Below are 22,846 nucleotides of genomic sequence, written 5' to 3' on the forward strand. Positions count from 1 at the left end.
TCATATATATTAGAATAATCTCCCTGCTACATTAGTGTGTCTGAGGTTCATACATTTTTTTCCTTAACATCTAATCGTCTATTCTTTTAATATATTTTCAGAAGCATCAAAATGTCAAGATTCATCGACTTTTCTGCATCCCACTTCTTATGGTGTTTCCCAAACTCCTACCACCATCTTCATGGAAACCATACGGTTCTTGATGAAGTTCAATGCTGTGCAGGTCAGAATATTTGGAAAAGTACAAATAGATGGAAAGATTTTAATGAACTACTTATTCTATTCATAATGGTCTATTTGTAAGCTTAAATATGTATGATACAGAAATCAAAATGCTTTTGAGAGCACACAGTAAGCCTAGTGGGATGAATATCCAGGCGTGAACCACTTTCTGCAGGGAGCCTCAGAAGACCTCACTGCAAGTCTGCTCCCTGTAGAATACCAGCAGAGCAAATGAAGACTCTATATGCAGCCTGATGTCACTTTATTATGGGAACTCAGGCGAGTGTTGGGATTTCACAGGAACCTAATTATACCCTTCTTTCCTTTCAGGATCTGAACCAGTTGGAACAGATACACGGTGCTATATCAGTGTGGGGGGAAAAAATATTAAATTTTTTTATTGGTAAAACTGGGCTAGAGATGTGACTGGTCCTAGATTTAACTTAACCTATGCTGTCACAGGTGGAACATCTGGAGAATTGCAGCCTCCTCCCAAGGAAGAAGAGTATCCTACAAGGTCTACCTACCACATGGGAAACAGAAGTATATTCATGAAACAAGCAGTAGGAGAGAGAGCAAGATCCAAGAGCCAAGAGAGTTAGCCCTGATCCTGCACTGTGCATGTTCCACTTGAGGGTGGACAAGTTCAAGAAAGGGCAAAAATTATGAACCGGGTGGGAGTGGGCCACATTAAACCTTTCCCAAAAGAAAAACAGGCTCTCTGTTTCCCTGATTAAATAAGTCACTATCCCTCCATGTCAAAGCCAGAATGCAGGTAGAGGGAACAGCTGCAGATCCTCCCTTCAGCATTTTCCTAAGAAGGGATAAGTGTTAGTGGAAGTTTCTACAGTATAAGCTGAGATGGGAACAGAGGGAAAAGAAGGGTTTCCCCCTCTGCTTAGCAAGTACATGTGACTGTCAAATTTGCAAGTCTTGCATAGTATTAAAAATAAAGAATGGGCAAAAGTATAAAACTAGTGAAAAAAAAAACAAATGTTTGAGAGTATGTCACAAATAGATACACTGTTTCCAAGATCCGGAGTCTAGAATTTTAGTAAAGGGAGGTTTTCACTCACTGTAAGTTTCCTTGTAATTACGGCTGCCTGAAAATGTTACCTTCTGTGTAAATGTAAGTGCCTTTATCTGCTGCATAACAAAAACAGGCTAAAACTCATCTAATATGTTGACCAGCAATACCAGAATTGTGCAATACTGTATTCACTTGGGAACATCTACATTTGGTGACTAAGTGAATAGTTGGTAATGTAACCATGATATACTGAATGTTTATAATTCACCTCTAACCTTTTGAAGTTCATAATCATTTCATTCTATAATATGTTACTTATTGTTTATTATCAGAGAGAGAATCTTCAACAATGAGAGCTATGGCACTAACATAATGCAGTCATTTACATGTTCCTTATAATCTGATTTTTCCTTGCAGTATGTGCACAGGGTGCTTGCACATGAGCTGTTATGCCCTCAAGGAGGCCCCAGCTGTGAGTATTACTTGGTGCTGGCCCAGACATACCTCCTCAAGAAGGACTTTGCCAAGGCAGAGGCATACCTTCAACAAGCAGCCCAGATGGACTACCTGGTAATAACTTTTGCTAGAGCCTCTTGGGTTTAATTTGGAGAAGGAGTGAGCAGACTTTCTTAAAGGTGGTTATGCCATATCACAGGTAGATTTCTGGTTTCCAGAGATGGGAGTCATTAGCAGTCAGTTAGGTCATATACCTGTTTCCTTCCATTTGTTTTTCTTAAGCAATTCTGAGTTTTGCAGAGGGCAGAGAAAAGGATAAGGACAGCTCTTTCATAGATACCTTATCTATTTCCAGTTTTCTGTGCTTCTGTTTTTCTTATTGTGAACACTATCTGGCTATACTTGAATGTTTTTATTAATATTTATCCCAAAGACAGAACAGCTTTGAAGAATGCAAGAAAGAAATGAGAGGGCAACTGAATGGCCCTGTTTCTAACTGAGCGCTATTAGAAAAAGAAAGCAGATAATTTTAACATTTAAGTTTAAGTGTTAAACAAAGATCATTAATGTACTTTTAAATTAAACATCACCTCATCCCACGTACTACTTGTTCTTCACTTTCTCAGAACCCTAACGTTTGGGGTGTGAAGGGCCATCTCTACTTTCTGAGTGGAAATCATGCTGAGGCCAAGGCATGCTATGAGCGAACCATTAGTTTTGTAGTAGATGCTTCTGAGATGCACTTCATTTTCCTGCGACTGGGGCACATCTATCTGGAAGAGAAGGAGGTGAGAGATAGAGAACCATGTAAATCAGGTCATGGTCTGGGACCTGATTACAGTCAAGCATTGACATCCATGTGGACTAAAAGTAGTAATATGATAATGATATTTTTATATGCAAAGATAAAGTGACTTGCCCATCATCAGATAACCAGTAATTAATAGAAGCAGGATATAAATCCAGGCAGTCTCATATTAGAGTCTGTGGTTTTAACCATCATAATACTAAAAAGTTATTAAGAACTCAATAAATTTTATTTTAGCAGAAGTAGAAATATTCTTAGCTTGCCTTAACTAATGGAAAGTGTTATGGGCTTCAAAATAAATTCTCCAAACTTCCTCCGCAGCACAAAGGATTACATTTAATTCAGCTGAGGCTAACCCCATCCCACAGAGCACTCTGACCTGACCCTTTAACAATTCCTCTCCTTATTTTAGGAAACACCCCAAAGCCTCCTAAAAGAAGCTTTCTCTTATGGAAACTTTCAGAGAATATAAAGTAAACAGAATATAAAGTAAACAGAATAGTAGAATGAACCAATCATCCCACTTCAACATTATCAGCATTTTCCCAAAGGCCTTTTAACTCATGCTTTTGTTTTGACTTCATTCCATTTCTCCCTGCAGAATACCCAATTTTCTTTCTATGTAAAAATAAAACAACAGCAACAAGAAGTTACAATGCCTTATAATTTAAGTAGGAAAGCTCACATAGGCTTGAAAGAGAAAAATCACTATCATTACAGTAAAGTAAATAAGTTTTCTTTTTGATGTTATTGCAGTCTGCATCTCCACAGAGCTGCTAACTTATGCAGTGACTAGGCAAGGAGTTCATAGGCTATTTGCTGAGGCTCAACTATAGTTTCATTTCTCACGCTGGAGATATAAGACAAGAGTGGTCTCTTGAGGAATACTTCTTTTGGAACTTTTTTTAAAAAAATGTTTCTAAATGTCTCCTGTACTGCTGAGAACTTCTAAGACCTTTTACAACAAGGGAACAGACTCTCAGAATAATGAGGTTCTATCAAATATACCCCTTAGTTCAGAGATTCTATATCTGTCATCCTACCACATGTCACTTTTAAGTAAAAAAGGTGATCAATTCATAGAGTCTAGGTGGAATTCTGATAATCATTGTGGTCACACAGAACTTTCAATGTAACTCCTTGCCTCACCTCTTAAAAAGATTATAAATGTCTTTGGAACTGCTTTCACGTCAAAGTCTGCCCTTTAATTTGGTCTGTCCTTCTCCTCTCACCAGTTTTCTTTCAACAGCTCCCTGAAAATAGACATAAAATACAATCCAAGACCAGAATAGCCAACATAATATTAAAAAAGAAGAGCAAAAGTAGAGGACTGACTCCCTACCTGACTACAAGACTTACTATAAAATTAACAATAATCAAGACAGTATGGTATTGGTGAAAGAATAGGCAAATAGATCATGGAACAGAATAGAGAGCTCAGAAATAAATCCATATAAATATAGTCAACCCATCTTTGACAAGGAGCAAAAGGAATACAATGGAGCAAAGAAAATATTTTTAACAAATGGTGGTGGAACAACTGGATATCCATACACAAAAGAATAAATCCAGACACCTTTAAAAATGAACTCAAAAGGGATCATAGAACCGAATGTAAAATGCAAAACTATAAAACTTCTAGGAGATAATATAGAAGAAAACCTATATGACATTAGGTATAATGATGACTTTTTAGATATACCACCGAAGGCATCACACAGGAAAGAAAAAAATTATAAGTTAGATTTCATCGACGTGAAAAACTTATGCTCTGCAGAAAACAATGTGAAAGGAATGAAAAGACAAGCCACAAACTGGGTGAAAATATTTGCAAAAGTCTGGTATCTAAAATACGCAAAGAACTCTTTAAAACTCAACAAAAAGAAAACAATTTGATTTTAAAATAGGCCAAAGACCTTAACAGATACTTCAGCAAAGAAGATATACAAATAGCAAATAAATGTATGAAATTATACTCCACATCATATGTCATTAGGGAAATGCAAATTAAAACAACAATGAGATATCACTACACACCAAAATCTGATCAAAATCTAGAACACTGACAACATCAAATCCTGAAAAGGATGTGGAGCAGCAGGAGCTCTCATTCATTGCGGTTGGGAATGCAAAATGGTACAGCTGCTTTACATGACAGTTTGACAATTTCTTACAAAACTAAAAATATTCATACCATACTATGCAGTGAGTATGCTCCTTAATATTTACCCAAAGAGTTGAAAACTTATATCCACACAAAAACCTACACACGGATGTTTAAATTAGCTTTTTTCATAATGGCCAAAACTTGGAAGCAACAAGGATTTCCTTCAGTAGGTGGATGGATAACCTGTAATACATCTAGACAATGGAATATTACTTCGAGCTAAAAGGAAATAAAGCTCTCAAATCATGAAAAAGAAAAAACCACAAAGGAACCTTAAATGAATGTTACTAAGTGAAAGAAGCCAATCTGAGAGGGCTACATGCTTCATGATTCCAACTGCATGATAGTCTATAAAAGGCAAAACTGTGGTGATAGTAAAGAGATCAGTGGTTTCCAGGGATTGGGGAAGGGGAGTGATGATGAATAGACAGAGTACGGGGAATTTTTTTTTTTTTTTAAGTACAGGGAATTTTTAGGGCAGGGAAATACTCTAATGAGGAATACATGTCATTATACATTTGTCTAAATCCATGGAATGTACACCAAGAGTGAACCCTAAGGTAAATTATGGACTTTGAGTAATGATGAAGTGTCAATGTAGGTTCATCAATTATAACAAAAGTACCACTCTGGTGGGGGATTTTGATAGTGAGAGAGGCTATACATGTGTCGGGGCATGGAGTACATATATGGGAAATCTCTGTAATTTCTTCTCAATTTTGCTGTGAACCTAAAACTCAAAAAAAATTAGGTTTAAAAGAAACATATAACTCAAGGACTCATTATCTTAGATTGGTCTGGAGTGCAACTGAAGAAGCACCATGATTATTCTAGCAATGCAGTGTTCGAAGATTCCTAAAGAACAATAGCTTAGTGGTACTTTCTTTCTGCAGTATGAAAAGGCAAAGAAAACCTACCTGCAAGCCTGTAAGAGATCGCCTTCATGCCTTACCTGGCTAGGACTGGGAATTGCCTGTTATCGGGTAAGAGGATAAGGGCTTGAGACTAAGCCTGTGTATATAGCTGACCTTGATTCCTTGATCTTCCAAGCACTCTGGGAGTTTCTAATGACAGTAGGATGGTAATCAGGGAAGTCTTCTCTAATGAAAAGTTGCTCTTCAAAGTTGTTTAGTAAACTGAAGGTCAATCTGAACTAGAAAAATAAAACATTCTTTAAAAATCCCACAGGAGATTTCACTTTGGGTGGTGAACACACAATGCAATGCACATATAATGTATTATTGAACTGTACACTTGAAACCTATATAATTTTATTAACCAAATACCCCAATAAATTTAATTTTAAAAATCCTGCGAAAACTTGAACCAGGAAGCTATAAAATTAAAAATTTCATGATTTTTGGTACACATGCTCATAATTTTATGATGTTATCTATAAGAAAAACATGATCTGGGATATCAAGAATTTACCTAAATAAATTAAAGAAATTGATTGATATTTATTAAGCTCTGTGGCCCTTCTGTATTCAGGAGTTGCTGCTGTAGCTTCTGGTAGACCTTATGATTTACCACCCATAAAAACTCTCTAGTCACCCTTCCCTCTTCCTCTGTTCTAATCTTTGAAAGAGGCATGCATCCCACTGTTCTTTTCTAATATTTTACACATATTCTTGATTCCATCCCTCTCCTTTTCTCCTAATACCTTACTTTCTTAATTTTTTCTTTCTCTTTGATTTAAATTTTTAACCTTTCCTTTTCAGTCAGCTTTCCCCATACTTTCCCCTTCTTAGTAAGCAACAATGATAACAACAACCTTCCTGATTGTTACCCTTTAACCAAAAGAGTTGTCTACATTTCTTGTCTCCTCTTCCTCATTGCTGTTTTTTTAACCATAAAGGTAATATATGTTTATTATAAAAAATTTGGAAGATACAGAATATGAAGAAGACATAAGTGTATCCATAATCCTGTCACTCAGTAATAATCGCTGTTAACATTGAATACATTGTTCTCCAGTCTTTTTTCATATATATATGAAAGCAATTTTAGTGTATAAAATTGTAAATAATGTATTTACTGCTTTGTAATCTTTTGTCTACTTAACTATATAGCATTGGTATCTTCTCATATCACCAAATAGCTTAAAACATGTGTTTTGATGACTACATGGCGTTCCCAGGTTTTCATGCATAAATAAGGTGATCGTGTAATTCATCATACAAACCAAGACACTTCTGAGAATGAAAAGGGTGTTATTAATAATTACACTGGGACACAGAGACTGTCCAGGCCAATTGGGACATATGATCATTTACACATAAGCAAATACCATGGTAACTCTCCTACTTAAACCCTTCAATGGCTACCCTTTGTTTCAGAATAAAATTCAGATTCCTTTGAATGAATATGTATGATCTGGTCTCTGCTGAACTCTTTAGTCTTATCATTTCCCTTATATTCCCTTTTCTCCCTTTCTTTTCTTCAGTCACACAGGCATACTTGAGATTCCTGAGCATGCCATGCTATCTTATGCCTCCATGCCTTTGTATATAATATTCCTTTTATTTAGACTTCCTTTCTTTGCCTTGTGCAGCTAACAAACTCCTGTTTATCTTTCAGGATTTACTTTAGCAATGTTTCTTCTCAGAGGCCGTCCTCCAATCTCAGGGTAGAATTATTATTATTTTCCTTTACTCTCCACTAGATCATATATATGCTTTTATTATAGAAATGTTTATTCTGTATTGGAACTATTTATATGTGTGAGTTTTATTTTTCCTTTTTTCTAAAAACATATCTGTCAGTGAACTCTTTGAGGGCAGGAGTTGTATTTTACCTTTTTATTCCCAGTATCTAGAATACTGCCTGACACATTAATTCCTTAGCAAATACAGGCTGATTTGCTAAGGACAATGAATCAATATCTCAGAGACATTTAAAGTGTAGACCAAGGTCTATGGCCATGCTACCCTGAACAAGCCCGATCCCGTCTGATCTCAGAAGCTAAGCAGGGTTGGATCTGATTAGTACTTGGATGGGAGACCACCTAGGAAGATCAGGGGCTGTAGGCATGAAAAATAAAAAAATAAAGGATTGTAAGCTGACAAGGTCCTTGCAATCTGTGAGGTCAACCAAAGGTTACCTCGCCTAAAAAAAAATAAAGTGTAGGCCTAGGTATGGGCATTGCTGAAAAGCCATTCTTCATATTGTCGAGCCTAGAAACCTATTATTTTCTAAAATAGAAAAAAATGAAGAGCTACTTTATTGGGGAAGAGTGCCTTATTGTTTCCTTAGGTGGTCTTTTGAAGATTTAACAAAGCAAACTCACAGTTTTAGAAAGCAGCTATGATATCCATGTAACCAGAGCTCAGGAAGCACCCTAGAGTCTCTGACGATTGTATTGATTGCTCAAGATTGTGCTGTTAACTAACTTTAGGGGAAAGAAAGCTTTCTGAACAACAGTATTTTGACAGGCGCATAGGACTTTAACCTTAAGAAAGGGATTCATGATGTAAAGGAAAAAACTACAAATGTATCTGACAGCCATTGCATATGGGGAAATCACTGAATGATGCACAACAGTGTGCCATCTGAAGCTTGATGGTTCGTGGATGCCTTTGGGACTTCTGTAGAGGGAAGGACGAAGAGAGGGGTATAAGTTGAGAGCCTAGCAGAGAGGATTCCAGATTCCCCCACCTGACTTTTTAATCAGAGCAGTTCTACTTTTAACTGGTTCATATATTGGGCCACCACATAAGATTTTGTTTGAAGAAAAAGTTCTACTAAAAACCAAAAAGTTGAAAAATGTTGGTATGGTCATGTACAGGACCAATGTTATTTGGAAGTAGTGTTTTCAGCTAAGCTGACTCCAGCTGACTTAAGTGAAAACAACATTGACTTAACTCACATGTCTTCTTTTTTGTCAAGCTGGAGGAGATTACTGAGGCGGAAGATGCTCTCTCTGAAGCCAATGCATTGAGCAATTACAATGCTGAAGTATGGGCATATCTGGCCTTGGTCAGCCTGAAAGTGAGTGTTTACTATCCTTACACAATGGCCTTTTAGGGCAAAAGGTGAGAGACCAAGTAAAGCAAGAGACAGCAGGATAGCCATTAATGTATGATATTTAAGGTTTGATGGTATTCAGATTTTGTCAATATATAAATGATGAAGGAGGGGCTGAGTCTGGGAAGCCTTGACTTGGAATATGCTTTAAAATAATTTACTCAGGTGTGTTTGTCTGAAAAGGAAATTCTAAAAATGGGAGTGAGCCATTTGGGCTTGGTGGTCATGGGTGCATGGGAGTGGGGTGGGCCAGAGCAAACTGCCGTCCGGGGTTCTAGGAGGGGTGGGCTCCCTGCAGCACCTTTGAGCTATGCTACAGGCCCAGCCCAGATTGTGCTAACCAAGCCCAGCCCAATGCATGCCCTGCCTCAAGATGAAGGAGGATGTAGGTATCAGAGCCTGGCCTAGGGTTGGGGTTATGGACACTGAATGGAGAGCTGTGCAAGGGTAGCGACTGACAGCGCAGTCCGATGGCAGATTAGACTTGGGGGTGGTGAGTGGTTCTCCTTTTGCTCTCCTGGGTGCCTCTTCCCGCACTTAGGAGCTCAAGCCTGGGGCAATGGTGAGCGATCCTTGTATAAGTCATTCCAATTATGCTCTGGATCTACAAAAAAATTACTGGAGCCACATATATACCCCTTAATTTCCCCTTTTGTAAGTTATATATGGCCTAGAAAAGCTATGTAAGAGTCCAATTATAAAATAAAGGCAAAGTAGGCTATAAGGGTACAGATATAAATGGATTACCAACAAAGGACCAATAGATGTCTCCGACAGACTAAAGTGATTTTCCCAAAAGATCTCATTGTTTTAAAAATGGACCTGATACTATAAAGCATCTTCTTTGTAATTGTCTGAGTTTTTCTTTGAGACTAGAATTTGGGATAGTTTAGATAGTTACCTGATACTAATTAGGAAATACATGGTATTTATATTTAAAATGTATTTAGTTACATTTAATGATCTTATTCCTCAGTTCCTTTTTTATTAGTTTTCATTTCAAAAAAAGAATAAAAATTTTAAATGGGAGTGTTATTATATCAGAATGTAAACAAAGTCAAATACCAGTGAAGGAGATGCTCTACTAGTCTTTCTAAATCACTCCTTCCTGTTGAACTGCTGTCAGGGTGCTTATCCTTGATATAGATGGGAAATTAGATGGAGAGTATTGTGGGCGTTTGTGATAAAGAAGTGGCGGTACATATATACAATAGAATATTATCCATAAAAAAGAATGAAATCTTACCATTTGTGACAACATGGATGGGCCTAGAGGGTATTATGCTAAGTGAAATAATTCAGAGAAAGACAAATACCATATGATATCACTTATATGTGGGATCCAAAGAACAAAATAAATTAACAAACAGAAACAGACTCATAGATACAGAGAACAAACTGATGGTTGCCAGATGGAAGGGAGGTTGGTAGGCTGGGTGACAAAGGTGAAGGTATTAAGAAGTACAAATTGGTAGTTACAAAATAGTCACAGAATGTTAAGTACAGCATTGGGAATATAGTCAATAATATTATAATAAACATGTATGGTGCCAGGTGGGTACTAATCAAGGTGATCACTTTGCAGGTTATATAAGTATGTAGCCACTATGCTGTACACCTGAAACTAAAATAATTGAATGTCAACTGTAATTGAAAAGTAAAAAATATATATGTTTATTTAAGAAACAAAGTTTTTTTAGTAAACAAAACAAGGACATGATAGAGAGGATTAACAAAATCATAAACTGCTTTTTTTGGTAAGATTGGTAAATAGACAAACCTCTGACATAACTGATTAAGACTGTTTAAAAAGAGAGAAGGCACAAATCATGAATATTACAACAAAATAGAGACTGTACTTAAGGAAATTTTTGTCTAAAATTCAACTCATTCATGACTTCTGAAAGTCAAGCAAACTAGCTTTTTTAAAATCTGAAAATGTATCTTCTAAAATCTATACTATTATATAAAATTTCTTTTGAGTTGGGAACAAGACAAGGATACTTGCTATCATCATTCTCATTTTTACTCAACACTATACTGGAAGTTCCACCAAGGCAATAACACACCTACACACAGAAAAGAAAATGGAGGAAAAAGATTAGGAAGGAACCAAGAAAATATACAAACAAACTGAAAGATGTAAAAAAAGTTTCAATACTTAAAGGGTAGACGAAAATGAGTAATGATGGTTAGTGGTGGGGGAAGGCGTTGGGGAACAGAGTAGACAGGGTCAGGATGGAAGTAAGACATCTTAAAGTATACCTTTTTACATCCTTTTGATTTTTTAATGATGTATATATATTATCTATTAAATAAGTATTAACTCAGAAGTGGAATTGGTAAGGTTGCTGGATAAAAGATCAATATAAAAAATATCATCAAAATCAGATATCATCAGGAACACCAATTTGAAAGTCTAATTTTAAAAAGTCACAGTCAAGACCTGTTAGATAAAATTATAAAACTTTATTAACTGGCATATAAGAAGATCTGATAGAGATACCATGTTCAAGGACAGGAAGTTTCAATAACATAAAGATGAAAATTTTCCCCAAATATTTAATTTTAATTAAATTTTTATAAAATCACAGTTTTTAAGGAACTTAATAAAATAATCCTAAAGTTCACATTAGTGCAAGGTTTTATATAAAATAGCACCTTTTGTATAAGAAATAAGGAAAAAAATTACATGCAGATTTGCTCATTTATGTAAAAAAAGTAAGGAAGGAAAAATCAAAGATTACCTAGAGTGGGTCCTATAGGACATGGGCAGGCATAATGTCTGAGGAAGGGAGGGAATGAAAGGGTAATGCTCTCTAATTGTACTTTTTTGTACAGATCTGGCTTTTGGTACCATATTAATGTTTCATATATTTTTAAAATAAAATCAACAAGAAATGGAGAGATCGTATAATTCATATCATAAACAAAGAAAAACACATAACAATAACACTGAAGGTATGAAAAAGAACTAACTCAAGATACTTAAAACCTCTGTACAAAATTGGACTCTAGTTAGTAGTCTTTTTTGCAGAGTCACGAGTTAGCAGTTATGAAATTACTAAGTATTCTGTGATTTACCAAATAAGTAATTATGGATACTAGGAGCCAAGTTTCTCACTATCAGAGAAGTTATAAACGTGGAAACAGAGAAGATGAAATGACCTTGTAGTGATGAATTAGAATTGGAGATTCCGATATGAGCTCATGATTTGATAGATTTTACATATATGTATATGTACATATACATATATATATGTAGAACATACATAAAGCGGTGGGGGCATGAGTACACCTAGTGCTAAGGACTTGGTTTCTAAATTCATGAAAAAGAAGTAGGGCATTTGTCCAATTTAAAGGAAATAAAGGAATCAGAGGCTCCTTGGAAAATGGCTGACTTTAGAACTGGGACAGGGAAATATAATATGAGTCTGGAATATTTGGCCAAACAAAATAAAAAGTACTTAAAGAAAGACTGAGATATCAAAAACACACAAGGGAAAACAAAAGACAAAGGAACTAGCTTAAAGCGGGGGCCCTACTGGCCCTATGTGGGACAATTTGGACATCAAAATAAATAATTATAGTTAAGGACTACAAATGAGAAACTATGAGCCCACAGTGATATAATTAAACAAATAATTGTAGAAGAGGAAAGCTTACAGTAGAAGGCCAACTGTTAAATGTATAAGGAATCATGGAATTAGAAAATCACCGTTTGTAAACCACCATAATTATAATTAATTCAGGGAACAGTCATCAATGTATGCTGAAACTATAGCTGAATGTTTAAGGAGTAAGAAGATATTTACATAGATCAAAGTATATCCCTACAGATATTTATTGCAAAGGGGAACAGAATAATGTTATAGTAGAAAAACCTGACCAATAATAATCTAAACAAAAGATCAAAGTTTCCATCATCAGTATTGGGATAAATATATGTCTCTTAATAGGATGCACTGAGGAGAACATATCATTTTTGTGGTATTCCTGCTAAAAATTCTAACCTGAAATGAAGAAAAATCAGATAAAAATTGTGGAATATCTTACAAAATAACTCTCCTATACTCTTCTGAAATGCTAATGTCATGAAACATAAAATCTTAAGAATTGTTCCAGACTAAAAGAAACTGAAGACATGAATACTGAATGCAAGGCATGATCCTGGATTTTCTTTTGTTGTAAAAGACACTGGGATATTTGGAAAAATCACAATGAGATCTATAGATAGATAATAGTATTGTATTTATACTAATCTCCTGATTTTGATAGTTGTACTGTATTATGTAAGAGAATGTCCTTAATTTTAGAAAACACATACTGAAGTCAAATTGTATCAGGTCTCCAATTTACTCTCAAGTGGTTCAGGAAAAATTAAAATACATACTTGTGTGTTTGTGTGTGTGTGTGTGTGTAGAGGGACAAGAGAACTATTCTTGCAACTTTTCTTTAATCTGAAATTAAGCCAAAAAATTTAAAAGATAATTCCTTAAGATAATGCAAATTAACACCACAGTGCACACCCACTATAACAGCTTAAATCAAAAAGACTGACAATACCAAGTATTGACAAGGATATAGAGAAACTGGAACTCTCACCTGTTGCCGGCAGGGTTGCAGATTAGTACAACCACTTTGGAAAACTGTTTGGCAGACCTTTAAAAAGTTAACCTGTACTTACTATCCATCCCAGCCATTTCACTTCTTGGTATCTAGTCAAGAAAAGTGAAGACATATGTCCACACAAACATTTCCCCATTTCATTGCAGAATTTAATAAGAGCCAAAGACTGGGAATGTTCTGAAAGTCTGTCAGTGAATGGATATACAAAATGTGTAATATTAACATAAGTGGAATACTACTCAGCAATAAAAATGAAAATCTGATTTATGCAACAATACAGATGAGCCTCAAAAACATTATGCTAAGTGAAAAGCAAGGCACAGAAGATTACATATTATATAATTCCATTTATATGAAGTTAAGAAAACTGAGACAAAAACAGATCAGTTGTTCTCTAGGGCAGAGGGTGAGAATGGGGATTGACTGCAAATAGGCATAAGGAACTTTTGGGGAGTAACAAATCTTATAAAACTAGACTGTGGTGATGCTTGCACAACTGAACCTTAAAATTAGTGAATTTGTGGTATGTAAAGTATATCTCAATAAAGCTATTTTTAAAAGACTATATAGCGCCCTCCCTCGTCCCCGAAGTGAGGAACATATGGACTATTTAATAAATAGTGGTAGAGAAACTGGCTATCCATACAAAAAAAAATTAGTTCCTTACTTCATAACACCAGACACAATTTCAGCTGGTTTAAAGACCTAAATCTTTTTTTTTTTTTATTTAACATATTAGATGACTGGTTTACTACAAAAAGTTATAACTCAGGAACAGCCAGATGGAAGAGACGCATAAGGCAATGGGTGTGGGAAAGGGTGCAGAACTTCCATGTTAAAGACCTAAATCTTAAAACTTTAAACTGTTTAGAAGAAAATATAGAGAACATCTCTATGCCCTCAGAGTATACAAAGTTTCTTGTAAATGTAATAACACAAAGTAAAAATAAAATGTCAATCAATTAACAACTTTAAAATTAGAAACTCATGTATAACAAAAGACATTAAAAGCTTAAGGACTTCGTTATAAATACTTGCAGCATTTATGACTAAGAAAGGATTAGTATCCAGATTATATAAATAGCTACTAAAATAAGAAAAACCCTATAAACTGATTGAAATATACAATTTGCCAAAGTGGGTCTTGTAAATGTCAATAAATGTAGGAAAAGTTCTACCTCATTAGTAATTATGAAAATGCAATTTAAAATAATGTGACAGAAATTCATGCCCATCAGGCTGGCAAAAATTATTCTGATATTACCAACATTTATAAGGATTTTTATATTTGCTAGTGAATGCAAATTGGTATAACTACTTTGTGGTGCATATGGTACTATGTGGTCACATTCATGACTACAACTTAGCAACTTTATATTTAGGTACCTTCCTAAGAAAAATACCAGAAGAGGAGTATACGAATGTTTACTGCAGCATTTTCTGTAGTAGCAAAAAAAAAATTATCTTTTTTTTCAAAATTATTTTGGCTATTCTGGATCCTCACATCACTTGGGCCTCTGCCTTCCTAAGGTAGAAGTAAAAGGTAATAGTGACAGGAAAGAAAGATGTGCTGGAAAGTGCCCCTGGAATTCAGTGAACTTCAGGTGGGAAGACTTCAAAGTGTAGATATTATAGGAAAGTTTTTTGGGTAATGAAACTTTGTGAACTAGTAAAAATTTACCATGGACTAACACTGATCAGGAAATTGAACTAGATATTCTCTAAGTTCCCTTCTAGCTTGAACATTTTGTGGTTCTCATATTTATGTATTTAAGCTTGCCCAAGTGACTCTGCATACTCTAATCTGTTATGCACAAACTTGTGAAATATAATAGTAAATTCATATTATTTTCATTTAACTCCTTCATGTAAGGAGTAACTGGAGTAGTAATTGTCTCATCTCATATCCAGATCTACATGAAAGAAATTCCGTTATCTGCTTTTTCTAATACATAGAGACAAGATAAAGGTAAAAAGACTTGGGTGCCAGACTGCATTGTTTTAAAACCTAGCTCCTCCCCTTATTAGCTTCATAACCCTGGCAAGATATTTATCCTTTCTGTGCCTAGGTTTTTCTATCTATAACTGGGAATTATAAACAGATATCTCCTAGGGTTGTCTTGAGGACGAAGAATGAAAGTATGTAAAGCACTTAAAACAATGTAAAACAAATAAAACAATGTAAACTACAAAGTAACTATCATATGAGTGTTAGCTATTATTAGTATTAACAGAATGGCTTCAATCCTGAGAAGCAAAAAAAGGCCAGGTTATCCTTAAGCTTTTCGAAATGAAGGAGGGATATATATATGCTTTTCCCTACCACAGTTCATTTTCCTGCTTCGCCTTTGAATTTAGTTTCTTAACTAAGGTTTGGAATCCTCTGCTTTAGGTAGAAATGTTTGCGGCAATGTACTTTCCCACCATAATGTTTACGATATATGATCATCACCAGCTGCTCTTTTTTTCAGGCTGGACGGCAATTGGAAGCTGAGCAAGCCTACAAGTACACAATGAAGGTATGATGCAGATGCCTCCACTGTTTTTCTACACTGTTCCAGGTTGGGACACTGAGAGGAAGGTTATTTGCTTAATTCAGGACTTTACAAGCACATCATGATGTGAATAATTTTCTAGAGGCTTTTCTCACCATTATGCAATTATCATGGGGCTGCTGAGTTTGGAATAATAACCCACATATTACCATGGGGGATCTTTTTTATACCTCTTGATAGAGAATACAGCTTAATGGAAAGTCAGATGGCCTGGAAGTCGGTAGTTAGAACTGACTTATGCTCCTACTTTTGCAATTAACTTACTATGTTAACCTCTGGGCCTCATTTTCCTCATGTGTAAAATAAAGGTAGTAGTCTAGTGCAGGAGTCAACAAACTTTTTCTGTAAAGGGCAAAATGGAAATATTTTCGGCTTTGTGGGCAAAATGGTCTTGATCGCAACTACTACACTCTGCCCTTGCAGTGAAAGAGAGCCATAGATAATACAAAAAACAAATGAGCATGGTTGTTTCAAATAAAACTTTGCTTACAAAAATAGAGTGCTGGATTTGGCTCTTAAGCAGTGGTTTGCCAACCCCTAGTCTATTCTATCAGTTATGAATTTTAAGTAATTTGACTTGAAAAGACAGTGGCTTAAACAAATTAGGAGTTTTATTTTTCTCATCAACTGAAGAGTCCAGGGCTGGTACAACAGCTCCACAATGTCATCAGAGACCCAAACTCTATCTTTGTGCTCCATCCCTTATAGTTGAAAGACAGCCATTGTAGTTCCAGCCATCATAATCATGTTTCAGACACAATAAAAACAAAAGAGGGGAAAGGACAAAAAGTCATAATATTTCACCTCCCTTTAATGAACAATGACTATAACTTGCATTTCATTGGCCACATTGGTCTTAAGACTACCCCTAGTTGCAAGGGAATCAGGAAATGTGGCTTTTTAGTTGGCTGCATTGCTATATGGCAAAGAATTTTTTTTTTTTTAGTTTTAAAGGAGAGACAGGGTATTTAGTAGGCAACTAGATGTCTCTACTACCCATCTAGATTCTAAAATTAAATTCAGGTCTAATGTCTTTGATTCCTTTCCATCACTTGCCAAATAAGGATAGTTTATATTAATCAAGATATATTGGGTGATAACATGAATGTTTTAAAAATAAACTTTATAAAGTTATTGTATAAAAAATGCAAACTGTGAATGTTCTGATGAATTTTCTTAAAGTGAACATATCCATGTAACCAGCACAATGTTCTGAGGTCTTTTAATAGAAGTTACATGAAATAGGGAATATAGCCAATTCCACTCCAAGGAACTATGTTCTTTAGCTGTGGCCCCACAAATGAGGGGTCTCCACATAAGTATATCAGCTATGACATGTGTCCCCTTCCTTCCTTCCTCTCTTGCAGCTGAAATTGAAAGATGAGGCTCTGCTTGCAGAGATCCACATGGTACAGGAATTGGTTGGCTTTGGCAATCCATCTTTCTGACAGCCTTCCAGCTGAAGAATTTTCTGAGTTCTTTTCCTTCCCAGAAGAATTAAACTCTGGATGCTTCACCACATGAGACCTTAGGATGGAGAACAAAAGACTCTTCGCCATAAATAAAAACCCATTCATTTATTTCCATTGGCTATCTTACTGGATGGCTGTTATGGTTCTTTGACTAGTTCACAGTAAACTGGATGACAATACAAATTGGAAATGAGATTCAAAATTCATCAGCGTGGTTCTGGAGTTAAGGTATACTAAGGTATAAATAAGTAAGGAAATATATATAAAATTAAGGTATAGTGGGGTCATTATTAGGGTTTCTGGTCAAAGTTAATTAGGATCAGTCCTGGAGGAAGTCAACTGCTAAGGTCCCTGCCCAGGTTCACTTACTGGGACTTGGGAATTAAGGCATCATTTTCTAAGGTGGAACTAAAGGAAGAAAGGTATGCTGGGTCACTGTATTAGGGCAAAGCGCCTATTGTGGCCAGAACTTTGGATCCAACGATGAACAGAGAACTAGAAAGGTCTTTACTTAAGTTGGAAGTACCGACTCCCTCTGACCCACGGGCATCTTAACGGATCTAAAACACAAGGGCTACACGAAGAGTCCATTACCCTATAATAGATGCAAAACTCCTGACAACTGAGGCCATTATGCTAGGGCTAAAGATAACAAGGAACCCCTGTCGTCCTAGATCACTGCACAGCAAAACTAGGAATAAGGCTCTCCCTCCTTATTTTTCAGAGGAGGAGGTGGAGAGAACAGGAGACATATTAGGAAACTCTATATCATTTGTAGCCCTTTTCCAGTCGGCCCTAACTATATCTCCTTTATGAAGTCTTCCGGAGGCACCAAGGAAATATCAGGTTCGGCTTCTCCTCTGCTTCCCCAGGACTGTGTACTGACCACCCCTAGTTACTCTGGTGTAACCTCACCGTCTCCCTACCACACTGTGAGCTTCCTGCAGGCAGCGACAGGGCCCTTTCATCTCTGCGTTCTCAGCACTGCGCGTTGGCCTAATAGGTACTCAAAAAACATTTGCTGAAAGGATGGATTTGTGGAGCAGTTCGACGCTTCCCAATACTCCTCACCCCACCACGGACTGACAGGCTAATAAAAGGCGGAAGCACTCCCAGGGTTCGGCCTGCACGGCTATCTCTGGCATACACAAACACTAGCGCGTCTGTTTTGCGGCAGTTTAAGTAAGGTACGTCAGGGTTCACCGTGTTGCATTGTGGGAAATGGAGTGCGGAAAATGGAAGGGGCGGGGCTAGTAGGCGATTTTCTTCCAGCTCGGAGGACCTTCGTCTTGGCTACCGGTCGCGTCAGGGTCCCGTTTCGGCAGCGTAGACCCTCCGCGTCCGTCCTCTATCCCGCGCGAGGCGATCCTTGCGGGCGGCGGGACGCTCTGCGGCGCCGCAAGTGGTAACAGGCCTTGGCGCACGCCGGCTACACCATGGTTCACCTCAGTGAGTGAGAGGGGCCCTGACAGACCTTCGGGGCTGTCACGGGAACTAGGGGGACATGGGACCGTGCGGAGCAGCGCTTTCCTAGGCCAGGTGGAGGCAACCCAAACTTGAAACAGCCACAGTGCCTTACGTTTAGTATCCCTTCAGTTTTTCTCACTTAACCCACCTTGAAAGCCTATGAGATAAATGGCATTCATTTTATCGCTGAAGACAGCTGAGGCTGTTACCTGATCACAGAGCTAGTAAATGGCAGGCTTGTGCTGAGTGGATTGGGAGATGAAGAGGAAGCCATTTCTAGCTGGAGCGCATAAGAGGAATTTAACAAAGACGAAGGTATCTAAGCCAGATTGACAAGATTTAGTTGGAAGTAAGGACATTTCTCTGGAGAAAAGGGATTGTTTCATCTACCTCACTTTGTCCATTTTGTGTCCTCGATTCTTCTGTCTGAACCACTTATTTCTCTGCAGCTACTGTCCTCTGCAAGTCCTACCAGCGAGGCCACTTAACCATCCGTCTTGCCCTAAGTGGCTGTACCAACCGGCCTTTCTATCGCATCGTTGCTGCTCACAACAAGTGTCCCAGGGATTGCCGTTTTGTGGAGCAGCTTGGCTCCTATGATCCACTGCCTAACACTCATGGAGAGAAACTCGTTGCTCTCAACCTGGACCGTATCCGGCATTGGATTGGCTGTGGGGCCCACCTCTCTAAACCTGTGGAAAAGCTGCTGGGTAACTCGGCTCTAGCCATACCTCATTGAGGGGATTTTAAACTGAAGTCAGTTCCAGGGTGATGAGAATTAAGAATGATTTTTATTACTTCTAGGCTGCTCGGGACTGGAGTGAGAAGTGAAGTTGTGATCTAATCTGGAGACCCCTTTTGTGGACTCCTTTATGAGCCTTTTTGGGTGACGAGATTTTATGCTAAAAATGGGAATAGTGTGTCTTGAATGGCTGTCTGTCAGTTTATCTTTTTTTCTAGTAAGGGAAATATTGTTAGAAGGTTGACAACATCAATTGTCGTCATGTAGTAAATGGAGGGGAGGGAGTTGGGGGAAGAGGTAACACAGTATGGAAAGTGAAGAGCATGTTTTAAATCCATTCTATACGTCAGGTCTCTGTTAGACTTCAGTTCTGTGAGGCTGAGATCCCCAAGAAACATTTGCTTGTACTGTGTTATAATGAATGAAAATCCTATTGCTTTTAGGTCTTTCTGGCTTTTTCCCCTTGCATCCCATGATGATCACAAATGCTGAGAGACTGCGACGGAAACGGGCACGTGAGATCCTCTTAGCATCTCAGAAAACAGATACAGAGGCTGCAGAAACAAAAGCAAGCTGACTTCAATGAGCATAGCAGTGGAGACAAGGTCAAAGTCCTCTTAAAACACTTGTGCAGAGTTTATAGTTTTGTTAGACTTATAGGTCAATAAATGGAATTTTCTATGTTACTCATGCTCTTTTGGCCTGGCCTGAGCAGGGCCCTGGGAAAAATTTGTTCTTATCGATTACAGAGCTGGGTGTAGGTACTAATTAGCTTCTTTAGCCTTCATCTGGAAAAACACAGTGGCCGTGGGATGGGTTGGACTTTTGAGTTGGACAGCTTTACAGTCTGCTGCCTTCCAAGACTTCTGTGCTTCAAAACCACTAACCATGACCCATCCAAGTAATTCCTTCCTTAATCATTTAGGGCCATCGCACCAGATCAAGAACACAATTACTTTGTTATATTTGTAATTGCAGATTTATATTGCCTTGCATAACATAATTTACAAAGTTAGATTACTTATAAGTTTTGGGGGCTGTAATGGTCTATTTTTAAGAATAGAAACTGGAAGAAAGCTAATATTGTAAAGTATCTTTGTACATCTAGGCCCTTTACATGCAAGGTTATTTGCGAGACATAAGGTATCATGAAAACAGGTAGGATTATTTCTATTTTATAGACCAGTAAGCTCAGGTTCAGAGGTGAGAATTTGCCCATGGCCACAGTTTTAATGTTGGCAAAGCTAAAATTTAGATCCCGATATGCCTACCTGGAGAGCCCTTTTCAACATGTATTATCTGTAGCTGGGCGGGGAAATGAGCAAATGTGAAGGGCTTTTCAAATGTCCACTTAAAAAGTCAATGATAGAATTGGGTTTAGGTATCATGAATTTGGTAATATAAATGACTGGCTGTGCAAAAAAAAAAAAAAAAATCCCATTATCTGCTTCACCCTAACCTCAGGATATTATAATCACAGGCATGGATTAGGTGGTTTTAATGTACACTGTAGATAATACAGATTTCAAATTCTGGCATAAGGCTAGGATGTAGATTTATAGAGGTGATTCTAAAGCCCTATCAATATACCAACTTATTTTATTCTCTGGGTTTTATATTCCGAGAATAGTGAGCAGCCACCTCAAATTCTGGGTGTTATCAAGGCTCCACCAGGGTTGTTACTGATTGGCCTCCCTTTCTTTGTGGGACTTTGAAGGCAGTGCAGGCGGAGAGGAACTGACTTTATTTGGGTTTGATCCTGGATATGGGAAAGCAAAATAATTTGAAAACAAGAACTCTGTAAATTTAAAAGATACTACCCCAGAGAGTTTAGGTCTTGGGAGAAGCTTTAATTGGTAGAGCAGGAGAGAATGTGATTCTGAAAAGTATTGATCAATGAGGGGAACTGATGTGAAATAGGTTAAGGTAAGATATTATTTTGAGGTACTGAGTTTCTGCTAACTTAGGTATTCACTTTGTCACCTTCTCTGTCCTTTGTCCAAGATCTGTATACACTTATTTTCCTTTGTGAGCTCATCCTTTCCCTGATTTCCAAAGTTTTCTCTAGTCTCACTATGTCTTGGATGATTACATCAGCCTGTCCTGCTACCACCTTCAAATCTAACATACTCAAAAGTCATCTCTGCACTTTAGAAAGCATTAACAACAGTAACAAACAACTTTTGCTTTGGCAGCATATATTATTAAGATGAAGGTTGAAGGTGATTCAGGAGGTGAATAGGCGTGATTCTGTAATAAATGTCAAACCTACGAATCCTATCAGATAAAATTTTTTTTAAAGACCGGTGTTTTGTGCTTTTTGTTTAATATATTTTTTTTCTGGTAGGGCTCAGGGGAAAGAACCTACCAGCAGACCCACCCCGTAGGTTGCAAAATTATTTGGGCCTTAGAGCTCTATGTCCTCTCATCAGGATCATCTCTGAGAAAGAACAAATCTATTTAACCAATGTTCTTTTGAAATAAACATGTATATGAACCACGTGAAATTGCCAAATGTCGCTGTTATGCTGTTTTTACTTAAAAAAAAAAAAAAAAGCAATGTATAGGTTCAGCCTAATATGGACATTCCATGTATTACTGAAAAAGGCTCTGCGCAGGGACATGGAGGAGAAGCGAGACGCCAGAGTTCCCCAGTACGCGGAGGAGAGCCTGGGGGGGTGGGGCGTGGAGGCTACCGGACTAGTTCCGTTCCCAGCCGAAGGAGGCTCCCGCACCACTGCTCGCTCTACTCGACTTCAACCCTGGCAGACGCTAGCTTTTCCACGCCCCACTTTGCAGCCGCCGTAAAGTGCGGCGTCGTGGCCGCGACTATTGTGACGCAGGCGCCTCGGGGTTTTGCGCGGGAAAAGGGAAGCAGTTTGGACTTCTAGCCAGTGTCCCTGAGGTCCGCTTTTTTCGTGGAGTCCGCCGTCAGCTCCGCACCTCTGCCAGCCATGGGGCTGCTGGAGCTGTGCGAGGAAGTGTTCGGCACAGCCGACCTTTACCAAGTGTTGGGTGTGCGGCGTGAGGCCTCGGACGGCGAGGTCCGACGCGGCTACCACAAGGTGTCCCTGCAGGTACACCCGGACCGGGTGGGCGAGAGCGGCAAGGAGGACGCCACCCGCCGCTTCCAGGTACGCGAGTGCCCACGCCGCCTACGCCTGGGCTTCTGATTGGCCTCGCCCGGGTGGAGTGCGCGGAACCTGGCGTTTTCCAATCTTTATTTCTCGCGGCGCGGTTTCTGTGAGAGGGGCAGGAGTGACTTGCAGGCT

General features: G+C 38.0%; 3 protein-coding genes and 1 pseudogene across 4 annotated transcripts in view; all 4 read left to right on the top strand.

Annotated features, from left to right (window-relative positions):
- Positions 1–17,479, top strand: part of CFAP70 (cilia and flagella associated protein 70) — a 76,922-nt gene extending 59,443 nt beyond the window's left edge. The window contains 7 exon segments of the mRNA XM_006915518.3: positions 102–223; positions 1,670–1,822; positions 2,335–2,496; positions 5,577–5,666; positions 8,572–8,673; positions 15,810–15,857; positions 17,261–17,479. Coding sequence (XP_006915580.1) covers positions 102–223; positions 1,670–1,822; positions 2,335–2,496; positions 5,577–5,666; positions 8,572–8,673; positions 15,810–15,857; positions 17,261–17,341 — 758 coding nt within the window. The 3' untranslated portion in view covers positions 17,342–17,479.
- Positions 7,597–7,715, top strand: LOC112482833 (annotated as a pseudogene).
- Positions 17,480–18,609: 1,130 nt separating the features above from the next.
- MRPS16 (mitochondrial ribosomal protein S16) lies at positions 18,610–22,074 on the top strand. Its single transcript, XM_006915519.3, has 3 exons — positions 18,610–18,814; positions 19,282–19,542; positions 20,018–22,074. The coding sequence occupies exons 1-3, from the start codon at positions 18,802–18,804 to the stop codon at positions 20,149–20,151; spliced, it is 408 nt and encodes a 135-aa protein (XP_006915581.1). The 5' UTR covers positions 18,610–18,801; the 3' UTR covers positions 20,152–22,074.
- A 330-nt stretch (positions 22,075–22,404) lies between these two features.
- Positions 22,405–22,846, top strand: part of DNAJC9 (DnaJ heat shock protein family (Hsp40) member C9) — a 5,395-nt gene continuing 4,953 nt past the window's right edge. Inside the window, exon 1 of one of the 2 annotated variants that reach the window (XM_015592204.2) lies at positions 22,405–22,708. In XM_015592204.2, the coding sequence (XP_015447690.1) occupies positions 22,529–22,708 (180 nt within the window). In that variant the 5' untranslated portion in view covers positions 22,405–22,528. The remainder of the gene's footprint in view (positions 22,709–22,846) is intronic. The other variant, XM_006915520.3, reaches the window with a different exon arrangement.

Source organism: Pteropus alecto, unplaced genomic scaffold (assembly GCF_000325575.1).
Source record: "Pteropus alecto unplaced genomic scaffold, ASM32557v1 scaffold155, whole genome shotgun sequence".
In the NCBI taxonomy this organism is placed as follows: Eukaryota; Metazoa; Chordata; class Mammalia; order Chiroptera; family Pteropodidae; genus Pteropus; species Pteropus alecto.